The sequence below is a fragment of the Camelus ferus genome, chromosome 22 (assembly GCF_009834535.1).
Source record: "Camelus ferus isolate YT-003-E chromosome 22, BCGSAC_Cfer_1.0, whole genome shotgun sequence".
Taxonomy (NCBI): domain Eukaryota; kingdom Metazoa; phylum Chordata; class Mammalia; order Artiodactyla; family Camelidae; genus Camelus; species Camelus ferus.
The window spans coordinates 23597059-23610685 of NC_045717.1; the positions used below are offsets into that span (position 1 = coordinate 23597059).

A 13627-nucleotide genomic window follows, 5' to 3' on the forward strand; every position below is an offset into this window, starting at 1 on the left:
TGGAACAATGGTAGCACAAACTTCCAGTTGTGAAGATGCCAAGAGGTCATGAATGCCAAGTGCTTAGTGCCTGATGCAAGTTATCATTATTGGTGCATAAACCACATACTTTGTGCTGCCAATAAAGCCTTTAGCCCACAGTTACCCTTCCTTCTATCTGACTTCTTGGGTGAGGTCCAGCTGTCTCTCAGCCTCTGTTTCTCCACCTGTGAAATGAAGTTGAGAGTTCTGGAGCCGGTACACACATTCGTCTTAACTCGTCTGCCACCAGCAAGTTGGAAGGACCAAGGAATTTGAACAATAGATGTGCAAAGGAAGAAAGATTTTTATTATCAAACAGAGGCTGGATCTAGCCCAGAACACGTTCTTTTCCTCCTCCTCATTCTCAGACCCCACCGTCAAATCGACAGCTTGAAGGGCTCCCTCGCTCCGGCAAGGGTTGGAGGATGCTCCGAGGCTGAGCAAAACAAACAAATCAGGGATGTGGTGGTTTCAGGTTGGAGACAAAGAGGGTTCCCAGGGTGGCTCAGTGGTGTTGTGACCTGTTTGATGTGGCCAGGAACCTGGGACACTGCCTCTCTGAGTTTCAGTTTTTTCATCTGCAAAATGGAAGCAGCAATCATATCTTTAGTGACAGTTGAGAAGGCTGGGGTGTTGTCTTCCAAGTTCCTGGTAAGATGCCTGGCAAGCTGTCGACAGTTGCACACGGAGTTCTGATTGTTTTCAGGTGCTGGTAGTTTGTCTCGGTTTTACTTTTCTGTCTTGATGACTTTCTCCTGGACCTCCGCCACTCTCTCAGAGGTGTCTTGGTGTGAGTCCTAGCTCCAGGATAGTTAGCTGGAAAGTCTTCGGAGCTCAGGCAGCAGCGGGGACCGTGATGTTGAGATCCTGGCGGATGAACCAGGCCCTCGGGTAGGGCAGCCAGCCGCGAAGCAGGCAGAGCAGGTGGAAGCGCCATGGGTAGAAGACGCCAGAGGCACGTGTGGCGCCGCCTCGGATCACAGCCAGAGCTGCCTTGGGCCCTGGAGCCGCCTTGGCCTTCGTGACGCCCCTGGGGATGGGAGTGCGCGGTGGGGACTGTGGCTGGGGCTGAGCGGCCCCCACCCCCAACCCCCGCCTGGTCCACGCTCGCGCCCTGGGCCTCACCTGACACCCTCCGCGGCTGAGGCGCGATCCCGGAGGCCCAGGACGCACATGGTGATAGCCACATTCACGTCCTGCACGTCCAGCTCCCGCCGGAGAGAGCCAAAGAAGCTGTCCAGAGCGAACTTGGCCGCCGAGTAGGGGCTGGAGAAGGAGGTGGGCACGCGGCCTGGGGGCGCCGGAGGGCAGCGGCTGAGCAGTCACACACTGCTCCCCCTCCTCCAGGAAATCTTCCTGGCACCTCCAGGCTAAGCCACATGGAGCCCTGTGGCTTCCCCGCTCTCCGCCCCGCGTGCACGCACCTAGCAACGAGGACACCACCACCAGGGAGCCCTTGCTGTCGGTCAGACTGGGCAGCGCCAACGAAGTTAGTTGCACGTAACTCAGGAAGTTCACCTGAAGTCGTCGACTGCGTCACCGGGCGGAGGAGGAACCCAACCCCAACAGGGCAGGGGCGGAGCCTAGAGCACGGGGGTGGGGCTTGGTAGGTAGGGGCGGGGTTCGAGAAATGTGAAGAAGTTCCGAATGGAAGAGGGAGAGCAGGCCCGGGGGCGGAGCCAAGGTCGAGAGGGCGGAGCCTAGAACCAGGAAAGGCGGGGTCTGGAGCTGGGAGTGGCAGGGCCCCAGGAGATGGGGAGAGTCTGGGGCGGGAGGTCGGAGCCAGAACCAAGAGGAGGCGGAGCTGGGGCCGCGGAGGGTCGGAGCACCTGCATAAGCCAGCGTGTCGCCTGGGCTCTGCGGGCCCGCGTGCCTGCCGGGGCGGCGCCGAGGTGGTTCAGCACCAGGTAGTCCAGCCCTCCTAGCCCAGAGAGGCCCGTCAGCCCGGAGTCAGTCCTTGAGGCTCCGCCCCCCATGCCTGATAAGACACCGCCCCTAATCCTGCCCCCTGAACTAGCAAAGCTGACAGAGCACTGACCCAATGAGCTCCGCCCCAGATAGTGCCCCCAACTAAGATCAAAGAAACCCCTCTCTACTCCCTTCTTCCCAGATCCAATGAGGCTCGGTCCACAGTTGCTGGATGCAATGAGGCTCCACCCCAGGCCACGCCCCTTGTCCATAAATCTCCGCCCTCAGCCTCCCGTTACTACCACACTCCCACCCTAATTTGGATCCTGCCCCTAAGGCCAAGGCCAAGGTCCCAGACTCCAGGCCCCGCCCCTCACCCAGCTTGTCCAGCGCAAACCGCACCACGCGCTCGGGCACCTCAGGGAAGGCCATGTCCGCAGCGATGTAGAAGACCTTGGGAGCGCCCAGCTTCCGGCAGTTCCCTACCACCTGAGGGGGCCAGAGCTGCCCGTGGGCCCCTCCACCCCAGCTAGCCCCCCTCCACCGGCCTGCCCCGTTAGGGTCCCAGCCTGAAGCCCCCTCCCCTAGTATGAGCCTCAGATTCCATTCAACATCATTCCCAAAGCTTAACCCCTGGGGTAGCAAACTGGTAGACCACAGGCCAGGACAGAGGACATTCTATTTGCTCGACCATCAACATTTAAAACTCAGGAGATTTCAAATGCATCTTGAGATTTCTGACCTCTCTTAAAATTTTGGAAGGTTTATTCCCCAAAACTACATCTCCTTGAAGCAGCACTAGGCTGTTGCTAAGAAGAGTCTACCCACCCTGCTTTTGAACTGGAGAACCCTAGCTATCACTACAGCCTTTGGTCACTCACTATCAATACTTCCACTCATTGAGGAACACTCCTGGCTTTCCAGCTGTCTCACTGCATCAACCCAACGCCACAAACTAGGAGAAGGTACTTTTATGGTCTCTGTTTTGCGAGTGAGGAAACTAGGACTCAGAGAGATTAAGCGACTTGCCCAGGGCCACACAGGAAGCCTGGAGGCTTGCAGGGATTCAAACCCAGACCCTGTCTTTCCCCCATCCCTGCCGCCACCATTAAACTGGAAATGGGGTGTCTCACCTTCTGCAGGAGAGCCTCAGTGGGGGCAGTGAGCACCAGGTGGGAGCCCAGGCGTGCGTAGTGATAGGCCAGCTCCTCCCCCACACCTGCACTGGCTCCGGTCAGCAGCACTCGGGCTCCCTGGAGGCTGGCTGGCAGTGAGCAGGGCTGGTCAGCTTGGGGGTTGGACAGGACAGCCGGATCATTCCTCCCTCCTCCACCCCAAGGCACTCACCTGGGTTAAAGTTGTCATCCCAATAATAGGCAAAGAACAGGGCTCCCAGCCCAGTGAGGAGTAGCATCTTCATGGCCCTCCCTGGGTCTGCAGCAGGAGAGAGGTGGCCGGCACAGGCCTGGCCCACAGTCATACCCATTTCCCCAACTGTGTCTTTGTTAGAAGAGCACGCAGTGATGCCCCCAGCCTTGGCCCTGCCCCCTCTTGCCCATCTCCATGGCCACCACTGGCTCCAGGTTATCATACAGATCACTGGAACCACTGCACCGGTCTCCTCCCCCTGCTGAAACCCCTGCCTGTATCACTTAGAATCAAAGCCTCAGTGACCAAAAAGGCCTTGCCTGGACCAGCCCCTCTTGTTCACTCTGCTTTGCCACTCCATCTTCTTCACTGTTCATCAGAACGAGCTAGTCATCATCCTGGCTCAGAACTTTTGCACTGGCTGTTCCCTCTGCTGGGAATACTTTTCTGGAATGCAACCAATGGCTTGCTCTTTCAAGTCTCACCTCCAAAATCACCTCCTCGGAGCGTGCTTCCCTGGCTTCCTTCTCTAAAGCACCTCTATTCCTGGTCCCTCTCTCTCCCTTATCTGTAGAACTTTCTTTTCCTTCTCAGCACTTGGTCATCCCCTTAAATCATCTCGATGATTTGTTACATGTTCAGGATCCCTCTTTGCCCTTAGACTCAGTTCCATGGGGCCAGGAAAGAAATGGAAACCTGCTTCTATTTTGCTCACTTTTGGATCTTCAATGCCCCAAACTGCCAGACATGCAGTACATCCTCAATAGATATTAGACTAACCCACAGTGATATGAGGGACGTGGGAAGTGAGAAGTGGGAGAGCCCAGAAAGACAACTGTCTGGGGACACCCCATGGAACTGGACATTCAGGACTGGTTTGGAGATAGAGGTGTCTGTGTCATCAGGTTAAGATGTGACTTCAGCTGCGGGAATCAAGGTACCTGTTCTAGGCAGAAGGTGAGAGAGAAATAGGCAAAGTGCTTAACGTTCTAGGAGTCGTGGGTCTCCCATGAAAAGGGCATAGGCCCATCACATCTTGGGGTTTTTAATAATCCTCTGAACTTCATGGGGCAAAGAAGAAAGGTTGACTTCCAGAACACAGGAAGCTGAGAGGTGTTGGGGTTGGTAAGTCCTCAAATCTCCAAGCTCTAAATCCAGTCCGACCTCCTTTGCCCCCACTGCGAAGTTCCAGCTGCCTCCTCCCTGGCTCTCCCATCTTCACACTCCCTCCCTCCCACTCTATCCTTTCCAAACAGCCATAGGGAGTCTTCAAAAAAAAAAAAAAAAAAAATCTGGCATGTCTCTTCCTGCTCCAAATCCTCCCAGGATTTGCCACTGCCCCAGATGGAGGCAAACTCCTCACCTCAGCCCACAAGACCCAGTAGGTCTGACCCCTGCCCTCCTGTCCAACCTCATCCAGCTCCGCTCCTGTCTATGAATCTTCCAGTTCTCAGAAAAGTGAACTCCTCGCCCTCATCAGGGAATGCTCTCTCACTTCTTCCCACTTCCAGGGAAAAGCTGTGAAGCCCCTCAGCTCAACTCTCTCCACAACCCGGCCCGGACCACAGCGGCCCTGCAGGGGTTGGCTGGTAGGCAGGGTGGGTGGATGGATGGATGAATGGGATGGAGGAAGCAGCCAGGCCGTGATGAGGGTTGAAAGGGGAAAACTCGATCCCCGCAGAACCCACAGGCCCCCTGACCTTGCTGGGCCTCAGTTTCCCCTCTGGACAAAGGGGGCGTGAGACCCACTGCACGCTCCCATCCGCGCACTCACCCAATCAGGCCTAAATTTCTCCCTCGGTCCAGCGGGGCTGGGGTCCGGGCCTGGGAGCCGCGCATACGCCCCTCTGCCCTCCCTTCGCGGTCGTGTCCACCCAGCCCCCGACCACGCCCCCTCCCGTAGGACCTGAGCCACGTGACTCCTCGCCCACCTCCTCGCGGGGAGGGGCCCGGCTGTGGGGGACTCTGCGCCGGGCGTTGCCGGGCAACTACCTCCCGCCTGGCTCTCCCTTGGCCCCGCCCTCGTAGGAAAGCCCCACCTACACGATCACGTGACTAAAGATCCGCCTATCTTGTACAAGTCCGCCCTCTTGTTGCCGTGACAACCGGCTTCCTGGCACTGTCTTCCTAGGCCTGGGTCCTCAGTCCCCCGCGCGGGCGCGGGTGGATCGCCCAGGCTCCGACATCTCTTTGGTCACCCTCAGGCTTCACTCCAGACACCCGACTCCTCCTTTCCTCACGTCGCCAGGGCCGTGGCGCGCCGGACTGCATTTCCTAGGAGGCTGGGCGGCTAAATGAGCTGTCATCACGGGGCGGTGCTGACTACTTTTCCCAGACAGCTTTGCGGCGGCCGGGCCCTGAGGTAAAAGCTCCGCAGGATCATTTTGCAGTCGGACCGCTACCCCTCTCTGTCGTCTCGGAGAGGTACAGAGACTCCGACTCCCGGAGGCCTTTGCGACTGATAAGAGACTACGTCTCCCAGAGGGCTTTGCGGCGCCTCGACCGGAAGCGACGGGCGAGCCGAGTGTCCTTGCGCGCGGAGCCGAGCAATCATGGTACCCCGAGTGTGGTCCTTGATGAGGTTCGTGTGACCACCGGGCGGGCCCCAAGCCCCCGAAAAGGTTCTCTTCTTTGGGCACCGTACTCTGGTTTGCTCCCGACCAGCTCTTCGCTTCCCGTAGTGCCAGGTCTCCCGTGTCGGTTCGCGGTGGGGCTTCCCGAGGTCGCCCGTCGCCTCCTTCCCGCTTCCTAGCGAGTCCTTGCTTCCTTACTCTGCACACGAGACCCCTCCGAGCCTCGGTTGTCTGCTCTGTAAAATGGAGCAGGAGTGCCGCACGTGTTTGTTGGGTGGTTAATGCGCACTCGGAGCTGCGTGTGACATGCAGGCAGGAAACGACCAGGGACTCTTAGAAAACCCCTGCAGGTTGCTTGTGTAGGATCCGTCCTGGAGCTGGAAGGTAGAAGGTGGTCAGGGGCCTTAAGTCTTCACTGTGCTTACCTCATTAGCTTCCTGGCTTCCGGTGTGTCACTCTTTGGATTGTGGGTCTAAACCCCCACTATCACACCCATGGGCCTAGACCGGGAAGGTGGCCAGCGGTGTCTGCTGAGCTGCTGTGGTTCCGTTCCCTGTCTGCAGGTTTCTCATCAAGGGCAGTGTGGCTGGTGGTGCTATCTACCTGGTGTACGACCAGGAGCTGCTGGGACCCAGTGACAAGAGCCAGGCCGCCCTTCAGAAGGCAGAGGAGGTGGTCCCCACCGCCATGTACCAGTTCAGCCAGTACGTGTGTGAGCAGACAGGCCTGAAGATACCCCAGGTACCGCGAGCTGGGATTGAGGCTCAGGCGTGGCAGGAGCGGGGTTGGGTGTCAGCTCTGGGGTGGCCTTTGATCCCTGGTCCCTGCAGCCCTGCTTGGTGTCCTCCGCGCTGGGGCGTGTGCTGCTCCCCCTGTCTGTGAGGGAAACTGGGGCTGCCAGGCCTTCCCCTTTCACCCAACCCCTTCTCCCCATCTCTTCCCAGCTCCCAGCCCCTCCAAAGTTTAACTTTCACATCCGGGAGTCCTGGAATTCAGGTAGGCCAGCTGCTTGGGGGTGGGGTGGGAGGGGGGCGTGGCCCCAGATACCTCCCACCTCCCTCCCTGGCCATTCCTTTCCATTGCTCCCTTCCTGCTGTGTGTACACTTCCCACGGATCTAAAAGAAAAAGGGAGGTGGGGATTCCAGGGAGGTGGAAGCAAGATAGAGCCTCCTTTGAGGGCCTGGGGCTGCATCAGAGCACATCGTGTGGCCTCTGCCTTTTTCCCTGTGTGGAACTGAGAGCTGGAAGTCCTGCTTCTAAAAGTCATGCGGATTTAGGGTTTCCTGGGGGTTGGACCAAACCCCTTCGCTGAAGGCGCCGGGCCCTCCCTTCCCACAGGGATCATCACAATGATGTCGGCTCTGTCGGTGGCCCCCTCCAAGGCCTGGGAGTACTCCAAAGAAGGTTGGGAATACCTGAAGGAGCGAACCAAGTAGCCTGTCAGAGGACGCCACCTGCCCCAGGCGGGGGACAGGGGCAGGGGCACCAAGGACCTAAAGACACCAGACTGGGACCCCACTCCGAGGGCAGCTCCGGCCTTGCCAGTCCAATAAAGGACTTGGAAGTGTTCCCCAACCCGTGTGCTGGCCCCGGTGGTGTGGGCTTCTGCCTCCTGGGGGCTCCTTAGGAACTGACCTTAGCTGAAGGCCGAGGCTCACCTTTTCGCCTGGGCCCTGGGCCCTGGGCCCTGGGCCCTGGGCCTGGCGTGGGGAGTGCTCAGCAGCCCTGGGAAGGGTTGAGAAAGTGCTGAGGGCCCACCTGGGTCGGTGGTCTCCTCAGTTCTCGGAGGGCTGAGCCCAGAGCAGGGCAGTCTGGGGGTGAGGGCTGGTCTACACCACCAGGAGCCCCTGCAGCTGCTGATTCTCTGTCCTGCTCAGCTCACTGGTCTGCCTGCCTAGTCTAGTCCCTGCTTGCGCCTTGTGTTCACTCTCATTGCACCCCCCCCCAACCTGGGGATTCCTGGGGTCATGGCCTGGTGGTCACGCCATGCAGGGAGTTTCCTTGACCGATAAGGCCCTGTCCTCCAGACGGCCCCTGCTCCCTTGGGAAGCCTTCTCTGACACCCCCGTCCCTCACGGGGTCAGCTACCTGCTGACCTAAACATCTCCATCCGACTGGAGCTGCAGGGAGGGTCTGCCCTCGAGAGGCTCCCTGTGAGGCCCCCAGCATCCAGCCACAGAGGGCATCCCACCACGGTGACAGCAGGAGGAAACCTCTGCCCCAGACTAGGTAGGAGGTGGGCTTGGATGGGAGCCAGAGGCCGGCCCAGGAGGCTCCCGGGAGCAGGGAACTGGCCTGGAAAATGCAGGAGATCTCTGTTCCTAAAAGTTCTGGGCTTTATGTCATTTGATGTAGGAGACAGCCCACTCAGGGCCATGAGCCAGGAGGGGACAGCAGTGTTTCAGTTGAGGGAAGCAGAGGCCAGAGGCCAGAGGCCAGGCATTTCCCTGGGAGTAGAAGCCAGCACCTGTCTGTCCATCCCTCTGGCAAGGGAGGAGTAGGGGTAGGGGCAGGGGAGGGAGAGCCCTGAGTGACCTGGTCTCCAGGTGGGTCTCCCATGTCCAGCACGTCACCTGGAAGCCACTTGGGTCCCACAGGCCCCTGTCCTTGTTGGACCTCTGTGGAGCATGTCTAAGATGAGGCCTGGATAGGCCAGGCCGGGGGCTGTCCCTGATCCTCTGCTGCCCAGGATGGAGCTGGTGCTGGCCATTGCAGAGGCCTGGAGGTCAGCTCGGGTTCAAGGGCAAGCCCTGTGACTAGCCCCAGCCTGACTATCCACTGAGCCCTTTCAGCAGCCTTATGGGCCCATTTTACAGGAGAAACTTGCCCCACCAGGTTCCTGGTCCCCTCTATCTGCCCAGAGCCCAGGGCGTGAACTTAAACCCTCGCATTATTACTGTCACCATTTTATGGAGGGAGGGGGAGACCTGCCAAGGCCACCTGCCTTGAACAACCCTTAGCAGCCCAATACTGGCACAGTGGAGCACACAGGAAAGGGAAACCAGCCTTGCAGGAAATCCAGGAGCTGCCCTGGGGTTGTGCCTGGCCCTCCTGGAAAACTTGACCCCAGACTCTGGTGGCCGGTCACTGACCACAGCCTGCACCCAGGTGCCCAGGGTCAGCTGCCGGCTCTGCTTGGCCCCACAACTCTCCCTGCTGTCTGGAGACCAGAGCTGCCTCTGTCCCCTCGTCCAGTCAGACCCCAATCCCTCTCTACTGACTTGTATTTCTTAACAGCACCAAGACCACTTCCAGGCCTGCCCCCTCCTCCTGTTCCTGAAGACCAAGTCTGACGATGTCACCGCCTTACTCAAACGCGTGTGGCTCTCCACTGCCCTCCTTGTGAGCCCACTCCTCCCCTCCATTCTTGGACAGACTGGCGGCCCTCAGTTCCCAGAATGCAGCTGGTTTTCCCCACCAGCTTTTGCCCACCAGTTTGCGCCCCCTCCATCAGCCATCCTTCCTCCTGGCTGAATCCTGTTCATCCTGCCCTCGGCTTAGCCGCCCCCTCTCCCAGGAAGCCTCCCCTAGCTCCTTCCCCAAGCGCCTTCTCTGGGCCTCCTCGGTGCCTGGTGTGTACTCACACAGCGCCCACCACCCTGGGGCAGAAACTTGCAGCTCAGCATCCCTGACACTGGGGACTGTCCCAGGCACGGCAGGGTGCAGAGCAGCATCCCTGCCTCCACCTGCCAAACGCCAGCGGCACCTCCTTACCCCCTCTCATGACAACCACAAATGTCTCCTGGTGCAGCCAGAGGTCTTCAGGGGACAGAATGACCCCAGGTGGTTGGAAATCCAGGCTGAAATCCAGGTTGGGCAGGGCTGGTTCCTTCTGGGGGCTCTGGGGGGAGGGGTGGGAGGCTACCATTCCCTACCTTTTCCGACTTCTGGAAGCTGCTGTGACCCTTGGCCTGCGGCTCACCACCCCCCCCCACCCCCTCTTCACAGCCAGCAGGGTAGTTTTCTCTTTTTGTATCTCCACCCCTGGCCCTCCCGTCTCCCCATTTCCCTTGTAAAGATTCTTCTGGTAACACAGGATCCACCTGGCCAACCCCAGATAACCTCCCACATGAAGGTCCTTGACTGAATTCCACCTGCCGTGTCCCCTTTGCCCTGCGAGGTGTGTGTACACGGGCTGCAGGGACTGGGTCTGGGGTGAGCCTGGCCTGGTGGAGCGGGGCTTTGTTCAGCCAACAGGTGTAAGGGCCTGGGCCTGTGTCTCTCCCTGACTGTGGGCCCTGTGGGGACAGGGGCCCGGGCAGCCTTGGTTGTTGGTGCATCACACCCCTCAGACAGGGCAGATCCTACTTGAACGTGTGAGAGCTGAACCCCAGGGAGGGGAGGCGACCGGCCTGTTTCCATGGAGCCAAGGGGCAGGTCTGTGGCCACTCTTCCCCCAGTAGGGTAGGCTTGCCTCCACCCCATCCACGTAGCCACAAGGACCCTGGAGACAGGACACCACCGTCCCCACAAGCACACCGCCTCAACCAGAAAACGCAGACCCCCTCCCCCGGGAGTCCAGGCAGCACTTGGTCCCTGAACGCACCTGCCTTGCACCATAAGTGGAGACACCCCTCCCAACTCCTGTCCTGACAACTCCCCTACCACTTGGACCCTCCCCTCCCCCAGGGGACCCCATCACCTCCTGGTGGCAACAGCTCTTCTGCTTCCCTTACACCACACCTGGTCACATCTTCCCCACTAGGATGCAATTCCACTCAGAAGATCCCTGGAGGAGTCAAACCCAGAGACAGGAAGTAAGTGGTGGATGTCAAGGGCTGGGGGAGAGGACAGGGAGTCAGTGTTTAATGGGGGCAGAGTTTCAGTTTGGGAAGATGAGTAAGTTCTGGACATGATGGTGGGGGTGGTTGTAAGACATCAAGAATGTACATAATGCCACTGAAGGCTGCGAGTCTTAGATGTGGAGGTGGAGCAATGCAAACATCTCAAGGCCACAGAGGAGGGACAGGTGGCTGACACACATGACCCAGAAGGTCCTATGAACGCTGGGCCTGGGCTCACGCAGGCTGGGAAGTGTGTGCTGTTGGCAAAGTGCTTCTGGAAACCCCAACAGTCCCTGAAAGCTGCCTCTTTCCATCCTCCTTCACTGAAGGAAGAGCTGTGGCTTAGCCCTGATGAGTATAATTCCATTTTACTTAAAGAGGTGGAAATAAAGAGATGACACTTTAAATAAATAAAGGGTATGTGAACAGAAACACATTTATTACAAAAAACCAAAAAAACAAAAAACAAATTCACATTGTATTGAGCTACAATATGGCAGCAGATAAAAAAAAATTATTGTACACAGTTTAAGGTAACTCCTAACAGGACATGTTCTGGTTGCCAAGTGACGTAACACAGGATTCCAAGCACTTAGTAGCGGCGAGTGAAGCGGGCATCGTTGGGCCGGCTGCCCCGGTTCTGGCCCCCGAAGCCGCCCTGCATGCCGCCGCGCGGGATCACGTGGCCCCGAGAGGCCCCTCCGGGGGCAAAGCTGCCGCGCCTGGAACAAAGGTGGATTCTGATCGGCCCACACGGCCCCAGTCTGTGGGCTCTGGCCTGCGCCCTGCCCTTCAGGGCTTGCTTCCCTCTGGACCAGCAGCAGCAGCACCAGGAAACAGACCTGCACTGTTTCAGCAGCAGGGACATCCAGGTGGGAAGGCCTGACTGCCTATAGCTTCACCAAGGCAGCCCACATGCGAAGACCAGACTTACCCCGACATGCCTCCCCGGTTCATCATGTGACCCGGCCCAGAGTGACCAGACATACTTCTCTCGCCACCTGCAAGAACAGACACTGCTGTCACGGTGGAGAGAAGCTACGACACCCACGACACCTCTCCTGTGGCAGAGTCAGCCCCACCCCCAGGCCACAAGGAGCAAGGCCGCGTGCCCTCACGAGCAGGTGCAACGCCAGCTTTCCAGGTGTTTCTCCAGAGGTGCCCGTGCCGAGTGCCAGTCCTCACCTTGCCACCTCTTGTGGTCCCTGTCTATCATGCCTCCGTCGGCAGCGCCCTGCCATGCACGATCATCCTCTATTCTTCGGCCATGGTCCCCCCAGTCACGTCTGCCCCTTGGAAAAAGACATCTCTGACTTGGATTGCCCCCATTTGCCTTTCAGAACAGCAACATGCTGCGTTCTGGAGGGTGGGTTTAGCATTCTGTGACCCCAGCCCCCTAGCCCTTCGAGCAGTGGTGGGTGTAGGGGAGCGGAACTGGCTCTGGGTCTGATGCCGCTCAGAGAGCTCAGAGGCAGCCTGGGCCCTGGTGAGCGTGCTGGGCTGCAGGGCCTGCACTCAGCTCATCCCTGAGACCAGGGGTCCTGGGCTGGACAGATCGATCCTGCCAGCTGCGTGTGGAGGCCTGCGTGGACACTGTGGGGTGTGAGACACAAACCTGGGTGGAGGAGGCAGCCCCCGGCCCTCGCTCATCCTCTTGTCAGAGCCGTATCCGCCCCACCCATCGCGGGAGTCCCGCCCATGGCGCTCTGGTCCTCCGTGGCGTTCGGGGTAGTGCTAGATGATAAAGGGCCAGAATGAAAAGGCGTCAGTACAACCCTGGATCCCAGGGCCTTCGGGTCAACAAGCTAATGACGATGGACGGTAACTCAGAGAGAAGCACGTGCAGGCCCAAGGCAGTGCCGGCAGGCATCCTGCACCCCGTCTGAAGCCACACAGGCCATTTCAGCTGGCACAACACGGCTGCACCCCCGAAGTCTACTCATGGCATGGGGAGAAGACAGGACTAGGGTCTCCCCAGTCAGAAGATTCAGGCACTGACAGATTGAGGGGTGCTGGGGCTGAGTGACCGCTCCACACCAGGCAGGGCCCACACTGCCAGGTGCTCGTGTTTAGAATGTAATTACAAGCTGCACGGAGCCACCAAAGCAGAAGGGCCACCAAGGATCCCTTGACACAACTCACTTCAGGGCCTGACATCTTGTCCCTGCACTACCCAGGATGCACCCCGTGGCAGCCCACCGGCCTACTCTGCGGCACTGCCCTGGGAACTGCGAGGCCGCCACAGGCCTCGGGGGGCCCGACCCCGGGAGGATGGAAGAGGAAGCCTCATAGTCTGTTTAAATAAATGTCCACTCCTTTCCTTTCACCCAAAGCCTGCTCCTGCCAGATGACTGGAAGGTCCAGGTGAGGTGGCTATGGTCCCCAACCTGTGGCCTTGGGGCTTTCCCCCTAGACTCTGTTCTAAGTGAGGAGGGAGGAGGAAGGAGAAAGGAGTCCTGGTAATGAAGCCCTGAGGACCCCTGCAGCCGCCCTGTCACCGTCTGCTCAGCCAGCACGCTCTGACACAGAGGCTCGGACGGGAGCCCTAAGTGTTGGACCTCAGCGCGCTGGGCAGCACTGCCGCCTGCTCCCCCAAATGTGTGCCGACACCTCCCTCCACACAAGAAACGGGGGTCAATTTTACAAGACGGACAAAATAGAGCAGTGCTCCTTAAGGAGTGAAATCCCAAGCCAACGTGTCCATGAAAGTCAGTGCTGCCAAATGTAACAAGGGCTGCTCAAACAGGACTCCCAAAATAGTTCTACCAACAACCTTCAAGGCACACAGGGTTTTAAAAAATTACAGCTCATGACTGAAGAACGACCTTTTATCAAGAGCCTTCTGAAGACCCCAAACTGGACAGAGAGGCATTTAAAGTAGAGAAGTTCACCTCAGCAAGACCTAGTTCTGTCACTGCTGCTTTGCCCCGTGTATCACGTGTCACCCTTTGTTGTTTGTGCCTAATTTATGA

At 58.6% G+C, this 13627-nt stretch overlaps 3 protein-coding genes across 13 annotated transcripts in view; 1 reads left to right on the plus strand and 2 right to left on the minus strand.

Moving 5' to 3' along the window:
- Positions 1-305: 305 nt before the first annotated feature.
- HSD11B1L (hydroxysteroid 11-beta dehydrogenase 1 like) lies at positions 306-5465 on the minus strand. 9 transcript variants are annotated; one of them, XM_014553163.2, is made up of 7 exons: positions 5341-5465; positions 3277-3394; positions 3063-3193; positions 2307-2418; positions 1851-1942; positions 1147-1539; positions 306-1051 (listed from the first exon to the last, which is right to left on the minus strand). In XM_014553163.2, exons 2-7 carry the CDS (start codon positions 3347-3349, stop codon positions 620-622), a joined length of 1233 nt encoding a protein of 410 aa, XP_014408649.1. In that variant the 5' UTR covers positions 3350-3394; positions 5341-5465; the 3' UTR covers positions 306-619. The 9 variants fall into 9 exon arrangements, with proteins under 9 accessions (XP_014408649.1, XP_032321716.1, XP_032321717.1 ...); XM_032465825.1 differs by lacking the exon at positions 5341-5465 and adding an exon at positions 5204-5304; XM_032465826.1 differs by lacking the exon at positions 5341-5465 and adding an exon at positions 5229-5281.
- Positions 5466-5741: 276 nt separating this feature from the next.
- On the plus strand, positions 5742-7446 carry MICOS13 (mitochondrial contact site and cristae organizing system subunit 13). The gene is made up of 4 exons (XM_006177561.3): positions 5742-5878; positions 6434-6611; positions 6815-6866; positions 7210-7446. The coding sequence occupies exons 1-4, from the start codon at positions 5850-5852 to the stop codon at positions 7305-7307; spliced, it is 357 nt and encodes a 118-aa protein (XP_006177623.1). The 5' UTR covers positions 5742-5849; the 3' UTR covers positions 7308-7446.
- A 3620-nt stretch (positions 7447-11066) lies between these two features.
- Positions 11067-13627, minus strand: part of SAFB (scaffold attachment factor B) — a 32781-nt gene continuing 30220 nt past the window's right edge. For 2 of the 3 annotated variants that reach the window (XM_032465819.1, XM_032465821.1), the window contains 4 exons: positions 12271-12389; positions 11841-11947; positions 11590-11656; positions 11067-11377 (listed from right to left, as the gene is read on the minus strand). In XM_032465819.1, coding sequence (XP_032321710.1) covers positions 11248-11377; positions 11590-11656; positions 11841-11947; positions 12271-12389 — 423 coding nt within the window. In that variant the 3' untranslated portion in view covers positions 11067-11247. The remainder of the gene's footprint in view (positions 11378-11589; positions 11657-11840; positions 11948-12270; positions 12390-13627) is intronic. The other variant, XM_032465820.1, reaches the window with a different exon arrangement.

Bases quoted from the DNA above. Each gene is read 5' to 3' on its own strand.
- MICOS13 (XM_006177561.3), top strand. From the start codon at position 5,850: ATGGTACCCCGAGTGTGGTCCTTGATGAG. The intron at 5,879-6,433 runs GTTCGTGTGACC...CCCTGTCTGCAG, and splicing joins CGAGTGTGGTCCTTGATGAG to GTTTCTCATCAAGGGCAGTG. The intron at 6,867-7,209 runs GTAGGCCAGCTG...CCCTTCCCACAG, and splicing joins CCGGGAGTCCTGGAATTCAG to GGATCATCACAATGATGTCG.
- HSD11B1L (XM_014553161.2), bottom strand. From the start codon at position 3,520: ATGATAACCTGGAGCCAGTGGTGGCCATGGAGATGGGCAAGAGGGGGC. The intron at 3,194-3,276 runs GTGAGTGCCTTG...GCTCACTGCCAG, and splicing joins GGATGACAACTTTAACCCAG to CCAGCCTCCAGGGAGCCCGA. The intron at 1,540-1,850 runs GTGCTCCGACCC...CGACGACTTCAG, and splicing joins CGACACGCTGGCTTATGCAG to GTGAACTTCCTGAGTTACGT.